This window comes from Punica granatum, chromosome 4, assembly GCF_007655135.1.
Source record: "Punica granatum isolate Tunisia-2019 chromosome 4, ASM765513v2, whole genome shotgun sequence".
In the NCBI taxonomy this organism is placed as follows: domain Eukaryota; kingdom Viridiplantae; phylum Streptophyta; class Magnoliopsida; order Myrtales; family Lythraceae; genus Punica; species Punica granatum.
The window spans coordinates 17,498,588-17,520,769 of NC_045130.1; the positions used below are offsets into that span (position 1 = coordinate 17,498,588).

A 22,182-nucleotide genomic window follows, 5' to 3' on the forward strand; every position below is an offset into this window, starting at 1 on the left:
AAGGGGCGATGTATTTCCTACTTTTCTAGATATTAGAGATATTTCTGAGATATCTTTAGATTATCTAAAATGGGAAATATATATATCTCATAGGAAAGAATATTTTATATATATATATATATATAAATGACCCGATAAATGACCCGACTAGCTGTGAAACAAGCTACACATAGGTAATGAATCAGCCTGCTCCACACGGGGACCAGTCCTTTATAAACCCATGAGTAACTCACGGCTCGTCTGTTTAGTTCGAGTACCACTTCTGCAAACAGTGGATGAATAGACAAAATAATCACACCTGGAAGCAGTTACTCCAAAAGGAAAAATTAGTTGGCGTTCTATCAATTGTAAGCACCATCATTGGATGAAAATGCTTTCCAGCCAGTTTCTACAGGCAAATGATACATTGCTCAGATTTTCGTCGATTTTCATAAAATCATACTAGACAGCAAGAAAAATTATAGTACAATGTAAAGCTGAAATGTTATACAAAATCGTCATCATGTTTGAGGGTACCAGGGGGTAATCTCTTAAGTGGCAACTTATTTGCAATATGGAGTTTATTCTGCAAGATGTTAGGCCTCTCCTTACTCGAGTCAACTGCCGGTTTTGCTTCTGCTCCATGTGGAACCTTGCAAGTATCAGACAACAATCTCTTGCCGTAATGTCTATTTGAAGCTACAGTTTGGTATGGTTGTTGACATCGTCTTTCCGAGTCAGGTTCGTTCAATGGCCGCTTCAAGCTGTGTGCGGTGCTGTTTGCTCCACTTGTGTCCGGGCTCACTTTTCCTTCTACTGGCACAAGCTTTCCATCTACTTGGTTGGTGAAAACGAATGTAACCTGCAGCTCGACGATATTCAAAGACTTAAGCATGTCAGTAACTAATAGCATATTCCATCTCTCTACATCACTTATATTTATATGCAGATGAAACCTTCAAGATTTTCTTCTTTTCTTCCTTTTCCACATTTAGATAGCTTATTATTTACATCACCTCAGTTGAGGAAGTACATAATTTTTAACTGCAGTCCAATCCGCTACAGTCCAATGGTGGTCCGATTGGTTTTGAGGTTGGTTTTTAAAATTTTAACTCTAACTTTAACTCTAATCACTACACAACAGAAATCAACATGATTATTATTTTTTCCCTTTTCTTCAATTTTTTTAACCATTCAATTCAATTTTTAATACTAAATTCTCTCAACTATTTATTACTTTTTCACACTTTTTCTCATAATTCAACATAATTATTACTATCCAATTAAAATCAAAACTCAACTCTAAAACCAAACATACTATCCGTCGCTGCCACTTTCATGTTAAAAACTCATTGACTGAAAAATCTATGATACAATTTATTGGAGTGGAGATGTTTTGTAGACCAACCAGGTATTTACGCTGACGAAATCTATTTATGTTGAGATAAAGTTCTTTCCCATAAGAAATATCGGGAAGCATTGGACACAGCTAAGATTCAATCTTTGCAATTAATAGAGAATCTGAATGGGGTCCATCGTCAGCATCCCATACCTCTTCTCCAGCTGAGGCCTGAAATATAATGTCGGGGACAGTGGTTGCAGAAAAGTGATGGCCCCAACTGCCTAAATCCTCTTCTTTTGGAATCCCCACCTGATACATGTAGACAAATAATCAGGTGACTCTAACGGAAGTTCAAAACTCAAACTCCATTGGTATGAAGTGACTTGTTCAGGTCTCTGACCTGTTTCTCTGAGGACTTCAACTTGTGGAAGCATCCAGCAATTTCGGCAAATGAGCCTATGTCCCAATCTTTGTCCTCGTTGCACTCATTTCTGTTAGTTGGTGTTGCCTCTACCTGATAATCTACACTCTCTGTATCATCAGTATTTTGGCAGCGGAGGCAATTCATCTTTTCATGAATCTCTGACCTGTATTCATTCATCAGACGAGAGGTCAAAGGCTTAAGCAAGCTTAGCAGAGCAAAATTATCGCAAATTTTGCATTAGCTTCCTTGACACTTCATTCCAGAACCCAAGAGGCAAGAGCTTTTGCAGAATGTTTATGCTTTCATTCCTCATTCTCGTATGCAGTTCACTAAAGAATCTCACCTCGCATTCTCATGGAATGTGAACAGATCGCGCAGATCCTCAGTTGAAAGATAGTTTCCCTGCAACCGAGATACGTCAAAAAAAAAATCTATGCAAAGAAGGGAAGGAAACCTACAACAATAGAGTGTAGAAAGAAGAGCATGATCATTGCACCTCTGTTGGAAGTCTATCGCTACTACTCTCCCGTTGAATGACTTTCTGGAGCCCTTCTTTTGAAATCTGACGCTGGTATACCTGTACAACTCATCAACAGTGACAAAATTAATGACTCTTGTTGTACTATGTGCTTATCGCCAGATCAGATTGAGACACTAGAGCAAAAGAACAGTTAAACCATAGTACCTTTTCTTCAATCGTTCCAGCACTCAAAAATCTGTAGATGTATACTCTCTTCTTCTGTCCATCCCTCCACACTCTTGCAGCAGCCTAAATGGGATAAAACCAAACAAGACACAAATAAGACATCATATTCTCAACGAACCAAAGTGCATCTTCCAAACTTTGAATCAGCACAAGTGGAACTAATACTTGTTTATCATTAGCAGGGTTCCAATCAGGATCAAACAAGACCAGGCGATTTCCTCCGATCAAATTGAGGCCACAACCACCAGCCTTGCTGCTTAACAGGAATGCAAATTCATCCTACAACATTTTTGAAAATTTGTTCTATGCTCAAGAAGGATGATAGAAGCTGAATCACTATAAGAAGGCTATATATTCGCTACTTGATGATAATTTGTGTACCTTTGATGGGTCATTAAAGCGGTTTACTAACTTCTGTCTCTTGCTGATTGTTGTGGTTCCATCAAGCCGCAGATATGGATATCTTCTTTCACGACATAATTGCGCAAAAAGGTCCAGAGTCTGGTTAACATATAATAAGAAACATCTATCTTAAAGAGGAATGTCATTTCAAATAATAGGAAAATTCACTATGCAGCAACAAGGGAAACAAAACAAAAATAAAATTTAATAATAATATAAAATAAAAAGTGGCATGTTTACTAGGCCAAAGTTAGCATACTGAGAACTTGCAGGTGGAAGACAAAAATATTTGACGACGCGTAGCCAGATTGATGAGGCAAGAAACTTAGGTCTCTCTCATTTTTCAGATATAAAATGTAGCCCACTTGATTTTGTTTGTAAAGTGCAACATGTCGACATTAGAACTGAAACACAAGTGCAAAAGGAAGTCATTATAAAAACTTTCTAACAGGAAACTACCTGAGTGTAGTTTGAGACAAGGACAATGCGATCATTAGTCCTATGGCGAAGATGGGCAAGTAAACGAGCCAAGACATGCATTTTTCCCGAAAGTTCAACCCAGGCCCCATCACCACCACTCCACGATCCTGATCTACCAGAAATAGAAATAAATTCTGCTGAGAGCATACACCAAACACAGCTCCAACCGGCAAAACATAAGCTGACGACACTAACCTCCCGGAGAACATCTCTGAAGGAAAAAATCTTATACAGTCCTCAAATCCTGAAGTTGGAGTCCCACTTTTTACAGTATCATATATAAGCTGCGAGATAAAGCATCTCTGAGAATAAGCAAGAGTTTATCATTTGCAGGAAGAAGACTGATGGAGAAAAAGTAAGGCAAACAAGGTAGAATAGGCAAATTGTCTGGAAGTAAAAGGTAGACACTTAGAAGTGGCTTATAGATATTGAGGAATCTATAAGGCATGGATACTGGCAAGCATAATTAGTGAGCAAGCAGACTTCGCTATTTGACTGAATGCATGAATTTATGAAAATTTGTCTTTGGAAGAACTCTAAATGTGGGTGTCAATGTCTGAGAAAATCTCTCTCACGCGTCATACCTTTGGATGGTTACACAACTTCTTAAGAGCTGTAATATAAGCAAGCATCTTTGATTGCTTCACCTCCTCAGAGATGGCCCGTTTGACCTGGATTTGAAGGGAAGAGATTTTTCAGATGGATGCTGCTGTCAAACGGTTTAGAATGGTTCGTGTTAGCTCAAGAACAACGCAAACCTACATTTTTGGATTGTATGAAATGGTTGTACAGCTCTGCCTGCAGAGGAGTCAACTTGCAGCAAACCACCTCAATTATCTGAATAGATAACCACATGTTAGGAGTCGCACCGATGAGATACCGATCAGGATCACTATACCACTGTTCATACCTTTGGTGGAAGGTGATTTGACAACAATGCATTAGTCCGCCTAAGTATGAACTGCAAAATTAAACACACACACTAATGAATCACACCAGTATATATATCAATAAAAAAAGTATTGACAAAATTCAATATTAGTAAAAAGATGCTCATGCTGTTTCCCAATAGCAAAGATGATAGACTGGTCTGAGCTTAAATCTGTAGTAACCTAGACATCACCTGGTTCACTTTCGCACTAAGTTCCGTGGAGCGCTTAGAACCTAGCTTTTTCTCTTCCTCTGTAGCAGTAGGTTCTCTTCCACATATTATTGGTGTCTTCACGACATGCACAGGTGAAGTACTATTAAATTTAGTATATTATATGCAGAAATTGAGAAAATGAAAAATGAAAAACCTATGATAAAATGAACTCATTAAATCTCAACTATTTCAAAAGATATGCTGAAATAGTTTATAGGAATATGTAATGCAGCAAGAAAACCTATTGCAGCGCAATATTATAGAATTGAAGATTCCTATCAATGATGGATCTCATAAAAACCTTAAATATCAGTTGTGACAATTATTATAGGGCAAACTTCTTGATTATGTTAACCCCAAGCAAAGAAACTGATGCATCAAGTCTCTTGAATAGTACTAAACTTTAAACAATGTAAGATTATGGTTACAACAGCATTGAAACTCTGGTTACTCTGAAAAGTTCTGTGTAAAGAATGTAAGAGTTTTGAGAATTAGAATGAGAGGTATTCAAAGAGTTATCATGTTTTGAATATAATTTTCTGGAGAAGTTGAGTGGGATTGCAAGTGCTGTAGAGCTTGTTAAAAGAAAGTTCTTAGCTTACCTCATAATAGCGGCGAAAATGTGAAATGTCACCCAAGATTCCAGGATTTGTGAAATTAACCATAGCAAAGAATTCTTCCAGGTCATTCTGCAGTAGGTGAGAAATGGACCCCATTGCTTATTAGGAAAGGAAAAGAGCTGATGGAATAGCACATCAAATGATGAATTAAGTGCTTACCTGCATCGGTGTACCTGATAGCAGAATTCTGCGCTTGCAAGACAAAGCAGCCAAAGCCTGATGCAGTAATGCTATGAGTGAAGCAGAGTAGATGATCAGTTAAATGAAAAGGAAATACATAAGCCATTATGCCTTACCCTGTTAGTCAGTGTTTGGTCATTTTTCAATCTGTGGGCCTCATCACATATGAGAAGGTCACAGGACTCGCTGTGGCTAAATTTTGATGAATGCATTCTGAATGTTTCATAGGAAACAATGAGTACCTGAAAAGTGAAAGTGAAATGTTACTTGGGCAACTAGTGAGAAAGCTCCCATATTAGATTAGCAAATTTACCAGTAAAAAGCCTTAGCAAAGTTACCTGTAAAGAGCTTCGGGGACATGTAAAACGGTCTATTCCTAAAAGCACATCATCCTTGGTGCTCTCACAAAGAGCAATGAGCTGAACTCTCTCTCCAACCCATTTCTTGATTTCAGCCTCCCAGTTACTGACAAGACTAGTGGGAGTAACAATTATGGCCTTCTTAACCATAGGCTTCCCATCGAACCCTTGATGAAGAAGAGTGTACAATAAGGTGATTGACTGCAATGTCTTTCCTAAACTGCAAATTCAGAAGCCAGTAGACCCAATACTGATGAAAAAGCAAAAACCAAATACAATATGTGCAACACAAAATGTAGCAGTACTACAATTAGGAAAAGGCTTAAGTGGTTACCCCATATCATCAGCTAGAATGCATCCATGTATACTGCCCGCACCACATAAACTCGAAACACATTCAAACATGAACAGAACACCTTCCCTGCATGGAAATACAAATTTTGACTTCATCAATTTCAGGAGCAAACAGGCAGCAAAATCCATCAGGATACGTCTTATCCAAAGTCTAGTTTTTTCTAACTGCCTCATGGCTCAGCAAAACCCAGAAAAGGAGATCTGTTGGCAGCAAAATGAATTTTAAACTATTTCTATGGTTATTTTTAAATTATAAATAAAATTTTTCCCATTGTAGTTCTTGAACAAGGTATAAATATGTAAATTAGCAGGGAGACTGCAGTAGACAATCAGAGTCTTACTTCTAAGCAGACAATCAATCAACTCCTTAAAAATTTAAATCTCAATTTGCTGTATACCTTTGATGGGGTCGAAGGGAGCGAACAAGAAGTGGATCCACCTCTATTGGCACCAAGCTATTAGATTCCCCGTCAGGTTCTTCAGGCTGCCACAAGACCAATGGTTCAATACCAGGTGGCAGACTTATTTTTTCCTCTTCCACATCGTTACTGACACCTTGTATGTTGAATTGATTGGTTATTGCAACCAAAGCAGGCCTCGAGGATCCCCAAGGAACAAACCGTTTCCGTGCATAAAGACGACGACCGAGCTGTTCATTCTTATCATCGTAGCCATTAGAGCAGGGAGGTTTAAAGGGTTTTCGACAAACCGCAGCTCCTTGAGTCACCGAAAGCACTCGGGGTATCAATGACTGCCTTTTCACGACTAGGTTACCCCTGACATCAAGGTTAGATATTTCAATCAAAGCATATAAGGGAAAGCTATGATCCTCTAATATGTAGAACAAGCCTCAGTGATGTACCGAACAGATCAAAATATTCATTCAGTAACCATTCCATATGATTGCTGAAAAGTGCAGCAAAGTAAACAGGCAAAATCAATATTTAGTTGGAGAAGTCTAACTAAAACTGCTTGCCCATTCCGGACCGGTCATCATTTACAATGCTACAATAAATTCTCCAGACAAGAAAGCCTAGCTAAATCATATTGCTTCAAGTAGCATAAGTGCCGACGCGCACCAAACTCGGTCACACCTTCTGGAAATTGGATTGACCTCTAAAAGTTTACATCGGTCAGATGATTCGTTTAATACCTACCTTCAGTAACAAGTCCTGAAGCATCACCTGACTGTTGAATATAAAGCTCGGTGACAATTCACGAGCTCCTCAGCACGAGTAACAATTTTCACCCGCGCAATGGGATCAACTAATCAGCTAAAAGCTTCTAGTAGAAGCCACGCAGGGAAAACCAAATCGAATCGATACTAAGACGGGGATGGAAGCTTTTCCCCTTGAAAAAAAGGTAACGGGAAGTTACCTCACTAGCGCATCCACATTCTTTGATTTCCGATCGTCATTGGACAGCAGGGGAGGCGCCCTAGGTGCATTGTCATCAGATTCTCCACCACCTTCGAGCTCTACATCTTCTTCTTCATCTCCGTCTCCATCTTCATCGTCATCTTGGCAGCCGTATTCGTCCTCTGAGCTACTGCTCGGATCAGAAGCCGAGAGCGCCTCATCGTCGTCTTCCATGAGAGAGATAGATAGAGAGAGAGAGAGAGAGAGAGAAGGAGAGTGACAGAGGTGTCTGTTTTGATCAGAAAGAAGAATTTTGGCGGTAAATTGGAGAAGCCTATTTTCAGCTTGGCGCTATTCACTCAATAGCTAGGCTGAGAATCTTTTCTTTGGGCCTTAAAGCCCAACCTTGCCCAGGCCCGCCTATCCAAAGAAAGACATTTCAAAATTCAGCCCAATAGGTGAAGGGCCCAGGAGAAAGTCAAAGGACCCGGAACCCAACCCGAACCCGCTTCCACTCCTCCAGAAAACCGCCGATAAACCTCTCATCAGTGGCACTGGCACAGTCATCTTCTTCATCAGGCAACACTCCGCTAGGGTTTTGACTCGTGGAGTTTCTGCTCCATTTCCTTCATTTTCTTCCTGCTCGGACCGAAAGGAAATGGCGTCGTCCCTCATATCCCCGCGGCTGTCGCGAAGCCCGACGGTGTGCTCCCTTCTCTTCTCCTTCAAGCTCAAGGTACGCTCTTCGAGCAAGTTCTCCGCTTCCCGCTTGGCCTTCACTAGCCCCCATCTCGCCAAGGCCCTGAGTACCTCCACCGCCCCGAACGAGTATTATGACCAGACGAACCCTAGCCAGTGGACCCCCCAGAGCCCTAGCTCGCAATGGAACCCGCAACCGACCCAGAGGCCGGGCAACAATCAGTACAATTATTCGGGAGGGAGCAATCAGGGTTATCCCACTAGAGGGTATCCGAATCAAGCTCCGAGTTATCCCGGCCGTGGATATCCCAATCAGGGTCAGAATTACCCTAATCCGGGGCAGGGGCAGGGGCCGGGGCTGGGACAGGGACAGGGACGGGCGCAAGGTTATCCTCAGCAGACCACGCAATGGAATGCGAACACCCCGAACCAGAGTACTAATCGGTGGAACAACCAGAATCAGGGGTCCCCTCAGTCCAGGATCCCTAACCAATGGCCCCAACAGAACCAGAACTCCAATCAGTGGGGTTCTCAGCAAGCAAGTCAAGCGCCGCAAACTCCCGCTGCTCCAGTGCGGTCCATTATTGACCTGAAGCAGCTTTGTGATGAAGGGAAATTGAAAGAAGCTATAGAGCTGATGACCGAGGGGGTTAAGGCTGATGCGGAGTGTTTTAGTCAGTTGTTTGCTCTGTGCAATAATCCAAAGCATCTTGAAAATGCAAAGAAAGTCCATGATTACTTCCTCCAGTCGACTTGTAGGAGCGATCTTCATCTGAACAACAGGGTCTTGGAAATGTACGGGAAGTGCGGGAGCATGACGGATGCAAGGAGGGTTTTCAATCACATGCTCGATAAGAACATTGACTCATGGCATTTGATGATAAATGGGTATGCAAATAACGGGTTAGGGGATGATGGGTTGGAGTTGTATGAGCAGATGACCGAGTTGGGATTGAGACCCAATGAGCAGACTTTCCTTGCAGTCCTATCGTCTTGTGCTTGTATAGGGGCAATAGAAGAAGGATTCCTTCATTTTGATTCGATGAAGAACGAGTATGGCATTGAGCCTGGGATTGAGCATTACTTGGGGTTGATCGATGTTCTTGGTCAGCCCGGGCACTTAGCGGAGTTACTCGACTATATCGAGAAAAAATTGCCCTTTGAGCCGACTGTGGAAGTTTGGGATGCTGTGAGGAATCTTGCAAGGATTCATGGAGATATTGATCTCGAAGACTATGCTGAGGAGATTATCCTTGCTCTGGACCCGTCAAGAGTTGTGGCTAATAAAATACCTACACCCCCACAGAGGAGGATGATGGCCATTAACATGCTTGAAGGGAGGAACCAGATTAGCGAGTTCAAGAACCCAACTTTTTACAAGGATGATGAGAAGTACAAGAGCAGCAAAGAAGGAGGCTACGTGCCTGACACAAGATACGTTCTCCATGACATCGATCAAGAGGCTAAAGAGCAGGCTTTGCTCTATCACAGCGAGAGGTTAGCAATTGCCTATGGGCTTATCAGCACTCCAGCTCGTACCCCGCTTAGGATCATCAAGAACCTTCGGATATGTGGTGACTGCCACAATGCAATAAAGATCATGTCAAAGATTGTAGGAAGGGAGCTGATTGTGAGGGATAACAAGAGGTTCCATCACTTCAAGGATGGGAAATGCTCTTGTGGGGATTACTGGTGAGGTACTTTAGTCTTTATTGGGTTTTAAGCTCGATCATTGTACGTAAAGAAAGATCCTCTCCTCTCCATTTGCTGTTTAGTTGAAGTGCAGACATATGGTTAAACTGAATGGGAAAAAAAAAGGTTGTTTCCGGGCCAATGAGGTGAGATTTGCTGCATGGTAATTATCCCTGATCTGAACTCCATAGTACTCAAATATGTTGTGGGCAAAGGGAACGTATCCTTTACGACATTTTGATACTTTTTATATATTGAAAATGTTGCCTTGTTTAATACGAAAGCATTCATAGGTAAACAAATCTAGTTGCCTCATGAAGTGCTATCAGTTTATATGGTGATTCGGATATAATTGCTTTCTGTTGCCTTCCTTCTAAGAAAGGCTCATTTACCTAGCATAGAAAGCTACTTCTTTGGCAGTTCTATGCCAGACTGGGTTTATGAGACCAAAGCAGTTAGGAACAGAGTGGATGTTTTTCGGAATGTGCACAAACATGACATACACTCGGATAGGACTTTTAAAGAATCTGCCGCGATAGAACTAGTCGTAACTGCAAGACTAGACCTTTGTTGCCTGTGTCAGCATTCCTTGTTATGGGATATGTAGCTTTCATGCTCATACTCACAGTGGGAGTCGAACCGATATAAACTCCATTTGAAATGTGAAATATACAGTACTGATGTGTGAAGATAACTGAAGGGTATTTTCAATTTTAGTTAAAAAATAATTTTCAATTTTCACAAGAAACCGGTTAGGACCGGTAATACCAGCCCCCCTGATTTTCTCTCGCGTCCCCGGATTGTCCCAGACGGGACCGGAAAGCTTCCAAAGAAACTTGCAAGGTTGGAACATGGCTGCACAACAGGTCACTTGCACAGAATGATTAACGTCGCCCGCCGATTCTGTCTTAGGGCTGTGATCACACAATAAACCCGAACTTTTGAACCATATGAGTCGCCCATTGACATGTGAATTACTAATCCTGTCATAGGGCTGTGATCACACAATAAACCCGAACTTTGGAACCATGTGAGTCGCCCATTGACATGTGAATTACTAAAACATTAATTTTACCTTACGGCAGAGCTCAAAGCTCATAGCGATCAACAATCGGATGACGTGGTATTATTTTGGTATGACTCGGTTACATAGAGACGACATGACATAATGCGGCTTATCTTATGGGTTGGAAATTTACATGAACGTTTATTATTAAACTAGACAGCCCGGTCATCATGTTCTATGCCGGTAAGTACCCCGATGCCAAGAAGCATAAGGAAGATTGATGTAAAGGCAGATGCTTCTGATAGCAACTTCCGATCTTCAGATATATAGCAGTCTCTCCAATTAATTAGAATTAGATGTCAAGGTATGAGTCATCATGGTCATGAACTCGTTCATGTCGACCGCCCCATCCCCGTCCGTGTCTACAGCCCTCACCATTCTCCGGCAGTCCTCGAGGCTGCACCGCTCCCCCAGGTTCCTCAGCACTCGCATGACCTCCTCAGCAGTAATCTTCCCATCACCATTAAGATCGAAAGTTCTAAAAGCGCTCTGAATGTCCCGGGCCCTTATCCCGCCCCCGTGCTTGTGGGCCTCCACAAACTCGTTGAAATCAATGAACCCATCCCCGTCAAGATCAGCAACCCGGAATATCCTGGGGACCTCCTCGATCGTGTTTTCCTTTCCCAGAGCTCGAAGAATGGCCTTGTACTCTTGCTGAGATATCTTTCCGTCTCTGTTGGAATCAAACTTGTCGAACACCCTCTTCATCTCCTCCATGTTAGGTTGGTATGCAAGGCCAGAGTTCTGCCTGCTATGAGAGGAAGAGAACAACCGTGAAGGCTTCCGCAAGATCTTCCTCTTCGAGAGGCTGTACTGAAGATCAAGCTGACTGAAGCTCGACATTTCCTTCTAAAATCCAGGTCCTTCCTGTGAATGTGGATGAAACAACCAACTCGTGCAGAAGATAAGCTCCGCAAGGAACGGTTTTAACAGGTCTTCGGCTTTATAGCTTCAAAACCGTGTATGCGTGTTATTCTGATCCAAAGTTCGACGAAGACAAACCATTTTTTAAGGTTTCCAAGACGACTCTAGATTAATTTGGAGCTGGTATAAGGACAAAGTGCAGATTCCAAAATCACAGGCAAGGGCAAGGATAGAATAAAAGTCTGCGGTCCATATGAAAGCATCAATGCAAAGAAAGAATTTATTCCATTGCAAAAAATGCATTCTTTCTCGTTTAGGACAGATAGCCCTCTGAATTCTCTATATTAAGTTAAACATATCGATAAGCATCGCCGAAAAGAGGCCAAGTGTACAACTAAAGTATGGCACAGGTTGCGTGAAAATTACAACTCACTGAAAGTAAGAATAAAAAACTGAATTCCAGCGAGACGGGATCAAAAGGAGGAGACCAGTTCACGGGGGACTTCTGTTATCCAAATCTTCCATCACCTCGATGTCCATCCGAGCGGTTATCTTCTGCACATACCAGTTCACGGGGGCCTTCCGTTATCCAAATCTTCCATCAACTCGATGTCCTTCCGAGCGGTTATCTTCTGCACATACCCTGTAACCAGAACGCGAGGAAGATGAGCTCATTGGTCCCATCGGTAAAACAATGATATGCAAACCACAAGAAATACCCTAATCATAGTATTACGTAATCAATCATCCATTTGAGTGATATATATAGCAGCTCACAAGTTAAGTGACTCAATGCGTAAAATTCTGGACACCAGAAGATCCAACGTACATAAATATCATCACTATATTTCAACGAATATAAAGAGAGATTTGACACATAAAAGCATAATGCCACCTGCCATGCACGTACAATCGGTTCAAAGAATATGATGCAGACAAAAATGAAGTTAGAAGTCATTTTTTTCCTGAAAAAGTGGTTCATCCTTGTGATGCACTTATTTCGGCTGAAAAATTAAGATTGAAAGAAGGCATGCAGATGGAACAAGTAATACAAAATTTGACACTTGGATTAGAAGAGTAATGTAAAATCTAATCATACCGATTCCAAGGCAAGGTACACACTTGCAGATGATTTCTTTCCCCCTTTTGTTGTAATAGCTAACAAATCCCGAACCTTGGCAACTCCGACACTTCCCAGTCCATTCATAAACCACTTCTTTGCAATCCTGCAACCCAAGAAATTCAATGCGGTTTAATTTATAAATAAGCACATGCCCAGTCAAGGCAGGAAGGATAGAAGATATCACAAGACATGTAACCAATGTTTGCTCGTGCAATATAAGAGGTAGAACCGGCAGTACACGTCAACCCCAAAAACAGTGCAATATCAGTGAATTCAACCTTTTGAATAGTTGAGTTTATCTAAGAGTGCCGAACGAAATTTAGGTATCGTAAGCATTTGACTCCATCTTGCAATGCTCGTTGTTAAAAAATAGGTTTTAATCTACTTACAACAACAACCAGCACTTGCCAAAAAGCGAGGACTTAAATGAAATCCATAGTAATACTGATTATCACTATTCCGGACCTCCATAGCAGGTCACTGATTAGGGAGCTTGAACTCATCTTTATAATAAATAATAAGGCCACGGCCATTTTGTGAGAAGTGAATGGTTTCCTCCTAATGAATCCCGAATCCCATAAACCATACTAAATTATTCTAAAAATGCTCCTTCCTCGAGTTTTTTAGCAATCACGTGACTAAATAAAATGTTGATAAGTGCAGCGCTTGTTCATTCTTGGCCCAGCACCTCAACGTTCTCAGCATCCACAAAAGTTCTTTCTTGCCCGACCAAATGCAGGAGATGAAGAAAATAAAAATTATGATTCCATTTAGAACATTCAACAATCACAAGCTGAAAATGCAACAGAAAATTCATCACCAGCCCAACAAGAAGTTGCAGTCAATTCACAGGTCATTCCTTCATCAAAACGAATTCAGCCGAATGAAACAGTAACCGATAAAAATCCCATTCTCCATATACAATGATTGAAAGTCTTTGATTACCTTTTGCAGCAAATTCGGCAGCAAAACTAATTATTTTATTTTGTCTCATAAGCTGATATTTACTGTTTTTATCATCAAAGAAGTGAATGCCCACCAGCAGACCATGAAATTTCGCAGTCGCCGGAGCTTATTCCAATATCCAATGGCAAAACCAAAAGCAAAAAATGAAATGCAGAGAGAGAGAGAGAGAGAGAGAGAGAGAGACCTCAACTTGGGGATCACAACGAAGGCGCTTATCGATCTCCTCAGGAGTTACCGGCGAGGTGTCAGGATACGTCATCGGTAGAGGGAGAGGATCGGCGTCGTCGGTCAAGTAGCTCTCCCGGTCGCGCGACCACTTCCCCTCCTTGGCTCTCGCCCTGACGCTGCCGTTTCCAGCGCCACGCTTCGGAGCAGGCACAGCATCTCCGGTTTCAAAGTCCTGCGCGACCCTCCCGGGGACGTCGGCGGCTGCGGAGGAGGAGGACGATATGGGGAACTGGAGCCACCGGGGGAATGCGGGGCCAGCTGGGACGTCGCCGGCGGCGCGGCAGCAGAAGGAGGTCCGGACGGGGAGATGGAAGAGCCCGAGGGGCGAGGGTTTAGGGAGGGGGAAAGTGGAGGAGCTGGGGTTTACGGGTAACATTCATTCAATCCGAAGGAGTAAACCGGAGATGGGATGGGCAGCGGAGCTCCGTCGGAATGCCGTCGACGGGACCGATGAAGGTTTTGGGTTTTATGCAAAGTTACGGTTTTTTGAGGATTATCCCTCTGCACTGGTTGAATAATAAGGCCCACGTTTTCTCCGTCAGAGGAGCTTTCCTCGTCTGATTGAAAAGTTTCAACTTTGTCGGAATCCGACCAAATCTTTTGCTGCAATTAGGCACGTTCCAAGATTTTTCTTTCATGGAGTCACCATTGACCTTGTACTGCTACAGGAACTGGACATTGGAATATTGAGCCAAACTCGTTTTCTGCAGTCGGAGTGTGTCACCAAACTGCCCGAATCACAGTATTGGAGAGACATCAATTCGGCAATCCACAGAGCGTCTGCGCTTCTGTTGGGAGATTAGCATTCGTGACTCCCGCGTTTAGGTGCGCGAGCGTAAACTTGGCAGTTTAGCAATGTAGCTTATACGACGTATGGCCTGTATAAATTTCATTCAAGTTTTTCATATTTCAAATAAATCGACCTCCAAGAGGTCTCCTTACAATTGAATCTCGCCATCTCATCTATTCCAGGGGAGCCTGGCCTAGATAGCCGTGGACGTCTCCAGCCTGATGGTATCATCTTTCATGTGAACAACATAAAATAATATGGAACACACGTAAAAACCACACGAGGTTTGATTCTAGTAACACTGTGAAGCATATCTTATGCTATAGCACGGTAATCTTTCCCTCGAGCAGAACATTTCTCATCGCAAACAAGTATCTGTGTATAAGTTATAAAAAAAAAAAAAAAGAATCTCGACACTCCTCAATATCTATGCGGTGTACAGCCAACAAGCTAGAAACATTTGAACCGTTGTCATCTTGGGGCGACGTTCGAGCAAAACAGAAAGCAATTAACTAGGCTTACAAAAAAATGATCTACCTCTAGTTCCTCTAACTAGAAAGAATAACTCGTCAAATACACGAGAACACTAACCTCTCTTAGGCAATTTATCGGCCTCCTCCCTTATTGGAGCTTATTGTGCCAGCTAACCCACAATTGAAACTGTGGAAATAAATCCACTCCTCGAGAGAAGAGAGTGCTCGGGTCAGATTTATGCTCGAGTTACAGTAACTTGGCATGGTACCCGCCAGGAATAAGAAAGCTGTTTGCTTCACCCCTTCAACGATCCCAACGAGATACCCTTTCACGCTTACGCGGAGGGTCTTCTTGTAACACCTTCTCGTAAAAATGCCATGATGGATTTGACCTTGAAATTGCTCTTTGGCCAAAGGGGTTCTGTCTCACATACTCTTGAACATTCTCGGCCAAAGCTATGTTTTCGAGATATACTCGGAGATCCCCTCCAGGTCCTGTCGTGGGAAATTTGGGTGAACAAAGTGAATGTAGAAGAGATTCAAAGGTCACTCATACGAAAAATTGTTACTAAGAAAAACATAAGGGAAAAAAAAATTGTATCCGTTCATAAAAGGAGCAACTAAGAAATATCCAATGGCAGCAATAGAGCCTTGTAAATTGTAAAAGCATGAAATAAACGTCAAAAAGGATTATTTTAGACAACATCAGGAGTCTCAGAACTATTATGTTAAAGTTATGGAAGTCTGAAAAGGATTTGTTCTCATTAAAGATATCAAAAGTAAGAGTAAACCTTTAAATTAGAGGAATTCCAAGCAAAGCATTGTAATCATCAGGAAAAGGAAATTTGATAATTTGACCATAATGGTGGACTTATGAGGTCAAACAATGACCAAGTTGGCTATTCACATCCTAGAATAAGTTAAAAAAATTTCTTAATTTTAGATAAGCCGAGAATATAACATCCACCGCATACTCCGAAGAAACCTCACCTAATGAATTGTCTCCCCTCATGTTATGCTGGTATGAGTAAGGAAATATTGCAGTGTTTTCCTACAAATGCAGAAAAAGATAATATGAGATTTTATAATAAATATAATAGGTTGGCAAGACGTTTAAGCCTTCAATATAGAAGTACTAGGCTTACTGGATTGCGAAGGGCCTTGTACGGTGAATCATCTAACAGCAAAGTATTCGACTCATTATACTCTCCCTTCTCCCATGGAAGGGCAGGTTCGAGCTTTTCCCATACTCTCCTGAGTTCTTTTAAAACCAAGGGCTTATCCTTATTCTCGATTGTTGTAAACTTTGTTTGGGTACACTGGGACTGATGCTGCATCACACAAAACTCTGTCCATTGATGACTATATCCACCAATATATTATCTAACCTCTTTTGACTGAATTCAACTCAGTTGCACATTAGTTATAATTTAGATACTTACAGGCGCTGGCAAATAGACAAATTTTACTTTAAAAGCTTTAAAACAACTCGAACTCTCTTGAAGAAAGCCAGGGTTTTTTTTTTTGGGGGGGGGGGGGGGGGGAATCCATCTCAGTTGTAGCTCTCTATTTCCTAGTTTCCATATCCTCAATTGGATGGATCCTTTTTCTTCTTTTCTGTTTAAATATAGACAGTTCACTAATGGGGCTTCTAGACCCAGCAATTTAAGGGGATGCATTCAAGGAAGACTTCAGCCAGGTAATTATATGACTGCACTACCAAATTCAATGGTTATTGTCATACTAGCTTTCATACCATATAGACCTACTACAGAAATTTGTACCTGTGCAGACAAAGTATATACTGTCTAGCTCCTATTGTAAACATAAGATTGTTTGTGCAGCAAAAGGACATTGCTATCAAGGAACAATAAGTATATACACATCACTATCAATTGTTAACATCGCCATCACAGGTCAGTCAAGAAAATGTCCTTATCCAGATGGTTGTCCTTGGATAATTCGTCACCTTTGTATAGGCTCTATGAAAGTTGGGATTTGAAAGTGAACAGCTGTCATTAATGTTGAATTTGGCAAACAACTTGATAGTTTGTATTCTGCATTTGGCATGGACATAAAAAATGCATGTAGCAGGACGACACAAGTAATATGAGACTAAGATAAAACCATGGACTCACCCAGCAGAAAACCAATTTCTCTCTAGAGTCGCCAAAAAGAAAATTGATGAGCAGGTCTATGTTTTTCCTGCAAGATCAACAATGACGACTATATAAGTAGAAGAAATCATACATTTCATAAAATATCCGCATCAGAGATGATCAGAAAAAATATTTCAATCAACATAAAGCCAATATAAAACTTCCAAAACTCCAATACAACTATAGAAAAACTCGGAGCAAAGGGAGATGATAATTCATAAATCAGAAAGATACTTGGTTCTCGAAGACCAAATGGCTACTGCAAATCTCTCGAAGCAAAACTGTAGGAAATCTTTAATGAAAGGCCTTTTGAATACTGCAAAAAAGCAAGTAAAAAAAGATTTTAGTGTTGACCATATAGAACATAATCAACGTTTATCTTATCAATCAAGTATTCTAAGCAACTCACCATATTTTCCTGATAACAGCATGTCCGGTTTTCGCCTGCCTCTAAAACTAGGAACAACGTCAACCAATAATCCATTAAGATCAAGTATCAGAAGCTTCTTTCTGGAAACTTGGGCATTATTAGCATCTAATAAACTATCCAAAATAGGTTGAGGCTTGTCTTCCTTGGTTGTTTCCATCACAACATCTGCGGAAACAACCACTTCTGATGCAGGACGATTTATTTCTTTGATGTCAGCATCTGCATCAGCAACTTTATGATCTGGGTGCTGATGGAAAGAATCATCATTAGATAAAATTGAAGCTCCTTGATTGCAACTGGTTAAAGCACCACATTCTACCAGAATCTGAGAAGTCCGCTCTTTGTCTATCTCCAGCACTCTATAATTCTTATGGTCTCGAGTCACCAGAGTGAAACTATTTTCCACAGAATCAAATGCTGTAATACCCTGTTGTTGATCATGAAGCCTCAAATTCTCCAGACAATCTGTTAAGCCAGCCTTCTTCTCTAAACAATTGGAAGAGGCTTCTATAGATGAAATGGCCAGAGCCACCTGCGCTGGGCTGGCAGGATGTTGGTTCTTTTCCAGTGCACCATTTTGATGACCAGAAGTCAAGGGACATTCCCCATTATTTTCAAAATCCTTCTCAGCAATTTGTAAAGCAGAAGTTGGGACTTTATCAGGCACATTGCTATCTCCAACACCAGTTTCCTCAGTCTTTTGGCATTTTTCCCTCCTTCTCCCGTTCTTCTGAAGAAAATTATTCGATATATCAACAGGTTCAGCCTTTGCATTTGATTGTAGCAACAAAGGACATGGTCCTTCTCCAGGTGCACTGCTACCATTCGGGTCAACTACTTCCAGCTTTTGCATCTTTTCTTTGTTCTTCTTCTTTTTCTTATTCAATTTCCCGTTCATTTCAGTCTTCTCTTTCAACTCTTGCAGAGAAGAATCCGCTCCTGCAGCCTTATTGTTGTTGTGCTGTTCAATCATTTCCTCCTCCTGCTTCTTCTTTTTATTCTTCTTTTTCGATTTGCTGACTGGTTCAGGATTCTCATTTAACTCATGCATAACAGAATCTGATCCTTCTGCAGGCATATTGGTATTATCAGGCTCAGCAACTTCTGTATCTTGCTCCACCTTATTCTTCTTCTTTTTCTTATGCAATTTCCTGTTCACTTCAGTCTTCTCATTCAACTCTTGCAGAGCAGAATCCGCTCCTGCAGCCTTGGTGTTGCTGTGCTGCTCAAACATTTCCTCCTCTTGCTTCTTCTTTTTATTCTTCTTCTTCGATTTGCTGATTGGTTCTCTATTCTCATTTAAATCACGCATAACAGAATCTGATCCTTCTGCAGGCATATTGGTATTATCAGGCTCAGCTACTTCTGTATCTTGCTCCACCTTCTTCTTGTTGTTCTTCTTCTTCTTCTTCTTATGCAATTTCCCGTTCACTTCAGTCTCCTCATTAAATTCTTGTCGAGTAGAATCAGCTCCAGCAGCCTTATTGTTGCTGTGCTGGTCAATCATTTTCTCCTCTTGCTGCTTCTTTTTATTCTTATTCTTCTTCGATTTGCTGACAGGCTCAGTATCTTCATTTAACTCATGCATAACAGAATCTGATCCTTCTACTGGCATATTGGTATTATCAGAGTTAGCTATATCTGTCTCTTGCTCCAACTTACTGTTGCAGTGCTGTTCGAACATTTCCTCCTCTTGCTTCTTCTTCTTATTCTTCTTCTTCTTTGATTTGCTGACGGGTTCAGTGTTCTCATTTAATTCACGCATAACAAAATCTGATCCTTCTGCAGGCACATTGGTGTAATCAGGGTCAGCTATTTCTGTCTCTTGCTCTACCTTATCCTCCTTCTTCCTGTTCTTCTTTCTTTTCTTCATTCCCTCTGCCAGCAGGACATTTGATTCACTGACTGGTTCACAACACTCAATCGGTTCTTGTGGAACAGAAGATGGTCCTTCCACAGACATAGTGCTATCATCAGTCTTGATTGCATCTACGTCTTGCTCCTCCCTTCCTTTCTTTTTCTTCTTGTTCTTCCTCTTCTCTGACTCATTGAGCAATGAAGCATCTCCATCGTGAACCAGGTCTGATGTAGAATCAGCCAGGTACGTCCCACAAGAATCTAGTACCTGCGGAGTTAAATCGGAGATGTCAACTTTATTCCCTTCCCCTTTATGTGAATCATCACGCTTCCTTTTCTTCCTCCTTTCCACCTGACCAGGAAGAATGCAACTTTCTTGACATAACAACTCCATATCCAGTTCCAAACTATCAGTGATCGGACACTGCTGATGCAAAATCACTAATTGCCTACTCCGACCAACAAATTACTTATACAACAACATTGTTTTATTCCCTCCAATGTATATAACAGCAATATATTAGATTCTCTCCGTGAAGCATCCTATCCAGCTGGTCCCGAGGAAGCCCAGAGGTTATTTCCTTACCTCCGCACCGATAATAACCTGCGACAGGTTCCGCCGTCAACCAAAAAGGTTTAATTCCGACATCCCGACATAGAAGCGGTTCCATATGCAATCACAAGAAATTGAAACTAAACAATAGTATAAGCAATTACATCCAAAGACAAAGACTACATCGAGGAAGTCACCGAGAGAACTCACTTTAGGAAAGGAAAAAAAAAAAAAAGAGCTTGATTGATTATGAACCACAAAATAATTATCCGAGAGATGCTCAACCCAACAAAGAGAACAGACAAACCCCCCACGAGCACTCGCTGCGATTGGACAGGCTCGTTCGCACCTCAACAGACAGCAACAGATCGAGATCTGGAGTCCAGAACAGAGCAGGAGCAAACAGGGGCGGTTCAGAGGGCGGCAGAGAAGAAGGAAGAGACGAGTACCTTATACTCCATAGCCGTTCACGCAAGAACTAGGGGAAGAGAGAAGGGCGGTCAGACACTCAGAGAGAGGGAGACGACTCACACGACAGTTGACCCGCGGCAGCTTCTTCAGCCCAATGGCAATGGCGGGGCGGCCCCTCGGTTTGGAAGAACAGGGAAACTGAACCGGTGCGGCGGGTAAAAGGAATCCGTTCGCCTGTTCGGCTGCTATACCATTGCTTGGTGGGTTTGTGTCTAATCCGTTTGGCGCTCAAATCGTGGGGTGGGCCTCCTAGGGCCCATGGGCCGGACTGTCTTTTTCGGGCCGGGTGCTTCTATTTTGTGAGCTCGTGAGATGAAAGCAAAATCTCCCGTCCCTACGTCCTGTCCCCCGGACGGGGTCGCGAGACATGTCTCAATATATAAATTGCTCGCAACACTATTTCTCTCTCTCTCTCTCTCTCTCGTGTCATTGCAGGAACACGTTTCCCCGTCTTGTTCCACATGGGGACATGGGTTGTAAAGGAGTACTCACAAGGTGATTCCTATGAGATTAGACGTTTCTTGATAGTGAAAGGAAAAAGGGCGGGGGGGTTAGTCTCTGCGTATGAAATGGCTACGAATTGAAGGACAAGACATTTTTGAGATTTTTGATCGGTAATTATTGGTTTTGCTAAGCGAGCAGTATCGGTTTATTGGTCATCAGACGGAGGAAATTGCAGGTCTAAGGATCAGATTTCTAGCATGGAGGCATGCTCATATTTATATATATAAGTTATTTACTTTGCACTCGATAGGATTATTAAAACAAGTTTCAAAATCTATAAATATATAAACTTGACAATGAGATAATTAATATGATGATAAAGGTAAATGTGATAATGTTATAGAGATAGAAAGGTAAATGTATTCTTTATATATATGGTTAATCATATAAAAAAGCACGATCTTTGCAATTTTTTCTAAATATAACATGACCCGTAGAAAATAATACAGAAAGGTACAACATTTACATTTTTTCCTAAATATAGTACGACATTTGAAAAATAACAAAGAGGGAGATAATGGTAACCGTTACCGTTTGGCGGAATAATTGACGTCGTATTAGATGCGCAACTAATTTAAAGGTCGTGCATTTCTATATTATTTTTCAATAGTCATGCTATATTTAGGAAAAAGTGTAAAGGTCGTACATTTCTATGCTAATTTTCAAAAGTCGTGCTATATTTATATATAAAAGTCATGTTTTTCTAGGTGATTAATCCTGACTTATATATAAAGCTGAATACATTGTAATAAACAGTTGATGTAATTGTAAATATATAAAGTTATGATTAAATAAGACTAAATTAATGATAAATGCAAAAAAACAAGTATAAGTTTATAAATAAAAATACTTAAAAATTTTAGTATGTATGAAATATATATATATATATATATAATTAAGATTCAATAGGACTAAACTAATAACAAATGAATAAAAATTAAGAGTTTATAAATAGAAAT

The 22,182-nt window shown here is 41.2% G+C and overlaps 5 protein-coding genes across 8 annotated transcripts; 1 reads left to right on the forward strand and 4 right to left on the reverse strand.

Moving 5' to 3' along the window:
- Positions 1–308: 308 nt before the first annotated feature.
- On the reverse strand, positions 309–7,653 carry LOC116203990 (protein CHROMATIN REMODELING 25). The gene is made up of 21 exons (XM_031535998.1): positions 7,368–7,653; positions 6,389–6,766; positions 5,971–6,057; positions 5,616–5,856; positions 5,394–5,519; positions 5,257–5,313; positions 5,080–5,166; positions 4,457–4,552; positions 4,244–4,294; positions 4,096–4,170; positions 3,918–4,004; positions 3,529–3,617; positions 3,313–3,445; positions 2,833–2,952; positions 2,617–2,730; positions 2,431–2,514; positions 2,242–2,322; positions 2,089–2,147; positions 1,722–1,908; positions 1,532–1,630; positions 309–841 (listed from the first exon to the last, which is right to left on the reverse strand). The coding sequence occupies exons 1-21, from the start codon at positions 7,580–7,582 to the stop codon at positions 485–487; spliced, it is 2,823 nt and encodes a 940-aa protein (XP_031391858.1). The 5' UTR covers positions 7,583–7,653; the 3' UTR covers positions 309–484.
- Positions 7,654–7,763: 110 nt separating this feature from the next.
- Positions 7,764–10,041, forward strand: LOC116203991 (pentatricopeptide repeat-containing protein At2g15690, mitochondrial). Its single transcript, XM_031535999.1, has one exon. It carries the CDS (start codon positions 8,007–8,009, stop codon positions 9,741–9,743), a length of 1,737 nt encoding a protein of 578 aa, XP_031391859.1. The 5' UTR covers positions 7,764–8,006; the 3' UTR covers positions 9,744–10,041.
- Positions 10,042–10,787: 746 nt separating this feature from the next.
- Positions 10,788–11,820, reverse strand: LOC116203993 (calmodulin-like protein 1). The gene has a single exon (XM_031536001.1). It carries the CDS (start codon positions 11,646–11,648, stop codon positions 11,088–11,090), a length of 561 nt encoding a protein of 186 aa, XP_031391861.1. The 5' UTR covers positions 11,649–11,820; the 3' UTR covers positions 10,788–11,087.
- Positions 11,821–11,923: 103 nt separating this feature from the next.
- Positions 11,924–14,607, reverse strand: LOC116203992 (protein disulfide-isomerase SCO2). The gene is made up of 3 exons (XM_031536000.1): positions 13,943–14,607; positions 12,769–12,895; positions 11,924–12,312 (listed from the first exon to the last, which is right to left on the reverse strand). Exons 1-3 carry the CDS (start codon positions 14,360–14,362, stop codon positions 12,239–12,241), a joined length of 621 nt encoding a protein of 206 aa, XP_031391860.1. The 5' UTR covers positions 14,363–14,607; the 3' UTR covers positions 11,924–12,238.
- A 438-nt stretch (positions 14,608–15,045) lies between these two features.
- LOC116203989 lies at positions 15,046–20,897 on the reverse strand. 4 transcript variants are annotated; one of them, XM_031535995.1, is made up of 7 exons: positions 20,780–20,897; positions 17,818–20,299; positions 17,643–17,724; positions 17,388–17,454; positions 16,395–16,580; positions 16,240–16,300; positions 15,046–15,744 (listed from the first exon to the last, which is right to left on the reverse strand). In XM_031535995.1, the coding sequence occupies exons 2-7, from the start codon at positions 20,087–20,089 to the stop codon at positions 15,554–15,556; spliced, it is 2,859 nt and encodes a 952-aa protein (XP_031391855.1). In that variant the 5' UTR covers positions 20,090–20,299; positions 20,780–20,897; the 3' UTR covers positions 15,046–15,553. The 4 variants fall into 4 exon arrangements, with proteins under 4 accessions (XP_031391855.1, XP_031391854.1, XP_031391857.1 ...); XM_031535994.1 differs by having other exon boundaries at positions 20,698–20,888; XM_031535997.1 differs by lacking the exon at positions 20,780–20,897 and adding an exon at positions 20,598–20,670.
- Positions 20,898–22,182: the final 1,285 nt, after the last annotated feature.

What these genes read in the sequence shown, in the direction of transcription:
- LOC116203989 (XM_031535995.1), bottom strand. Translation starts at nt 20,089, where the DNA reads ATGGAGTTGTTATGTCAAGAAAGTTGCATTCTTCCTGGTCAGGTGGAA. An exon ending in ATTTGGTCTTCGAGAACCAA is followed by an intron (nt 17,455 to 17,642) that starts GTATCTTTCTGA and finishes TTGATCTTGCAG; the next exon opens with GAAAAACATAGACCTGCTCA. An exon ending in AGAAATTGGTTTTCTGCTGG is followed by an intron (nt 16,581 to 17,387) that starts GTGAGTCCATGG and finishes TGTGTGATGCAG; the next exon opens with CATCAGTCCCAGTGTACCCA.
- LOC116203993 (XM_031536001.1), bottom strand. Translation starts at nt 11,648, where the DNA reads ATGTCGAGCTTCAGTCAGCTTGATCTTCAGTACAGCCTCTCGAAGAGG.
- LOC116203991 (XM_031535999.1), top strand. Translation starts at nt 8,007, where the DNA reads ATGGCGTCGTCCCTCATATCCCCGCGGCTGTCGCGAAGCCCGACGGTG.
- LOC116203990 (XM_031535998.1), bottom strand. Translation starts at nt 7,582, where the DNA reads ATGGAAGACGACGATGAGGCGCTCTCGGCTTCTGATCCGAGCAGTAGC. An exon ending in AATGTGGATGCGCTAGTGAG is followed by an intron (nt 6,767 to 7,367) that starts GTAACTTCCCGT and finishes CCTTGATGTCAG; the next exon opens with GGGTAACCTAGTCGTGAAAA. An exon ending in GCGATAGACTTCCAACAGAG is followed by an intron (nt 2,148 to 2,241) that starts GTGCAATGATCA and finishes TCTCGGTTGCAG; the next exon opens with GGAAACTATCTTTCAACTGA.
- LOC116203992 (XM_031536000.1), bottom strand. Translation starts at nt 14,362, where the DNA reads ATGTTACCCGTAAACCCCAGCTCCTCCACTTTCCCCCTCCCTAAACCC. An exon ending in GTTGTGATCCCCAAGTTGAG is followed by an intron (nt 12,896 to 13,942) that starts GTCTCTCTCTCT and finishes CTTGGGTTGCAG; the next exon opens with GATTGCAAAGAAGTGGTTTA. An exon ending in TGTACCTTGCCTTGGAATCG is followed by an intron (nt 12,313 to 12,768) that starts GTATGATTAGAT and finishes TTCTGGTTACAG; the next exon opens with GGTATGTGCAGAAGATAACC.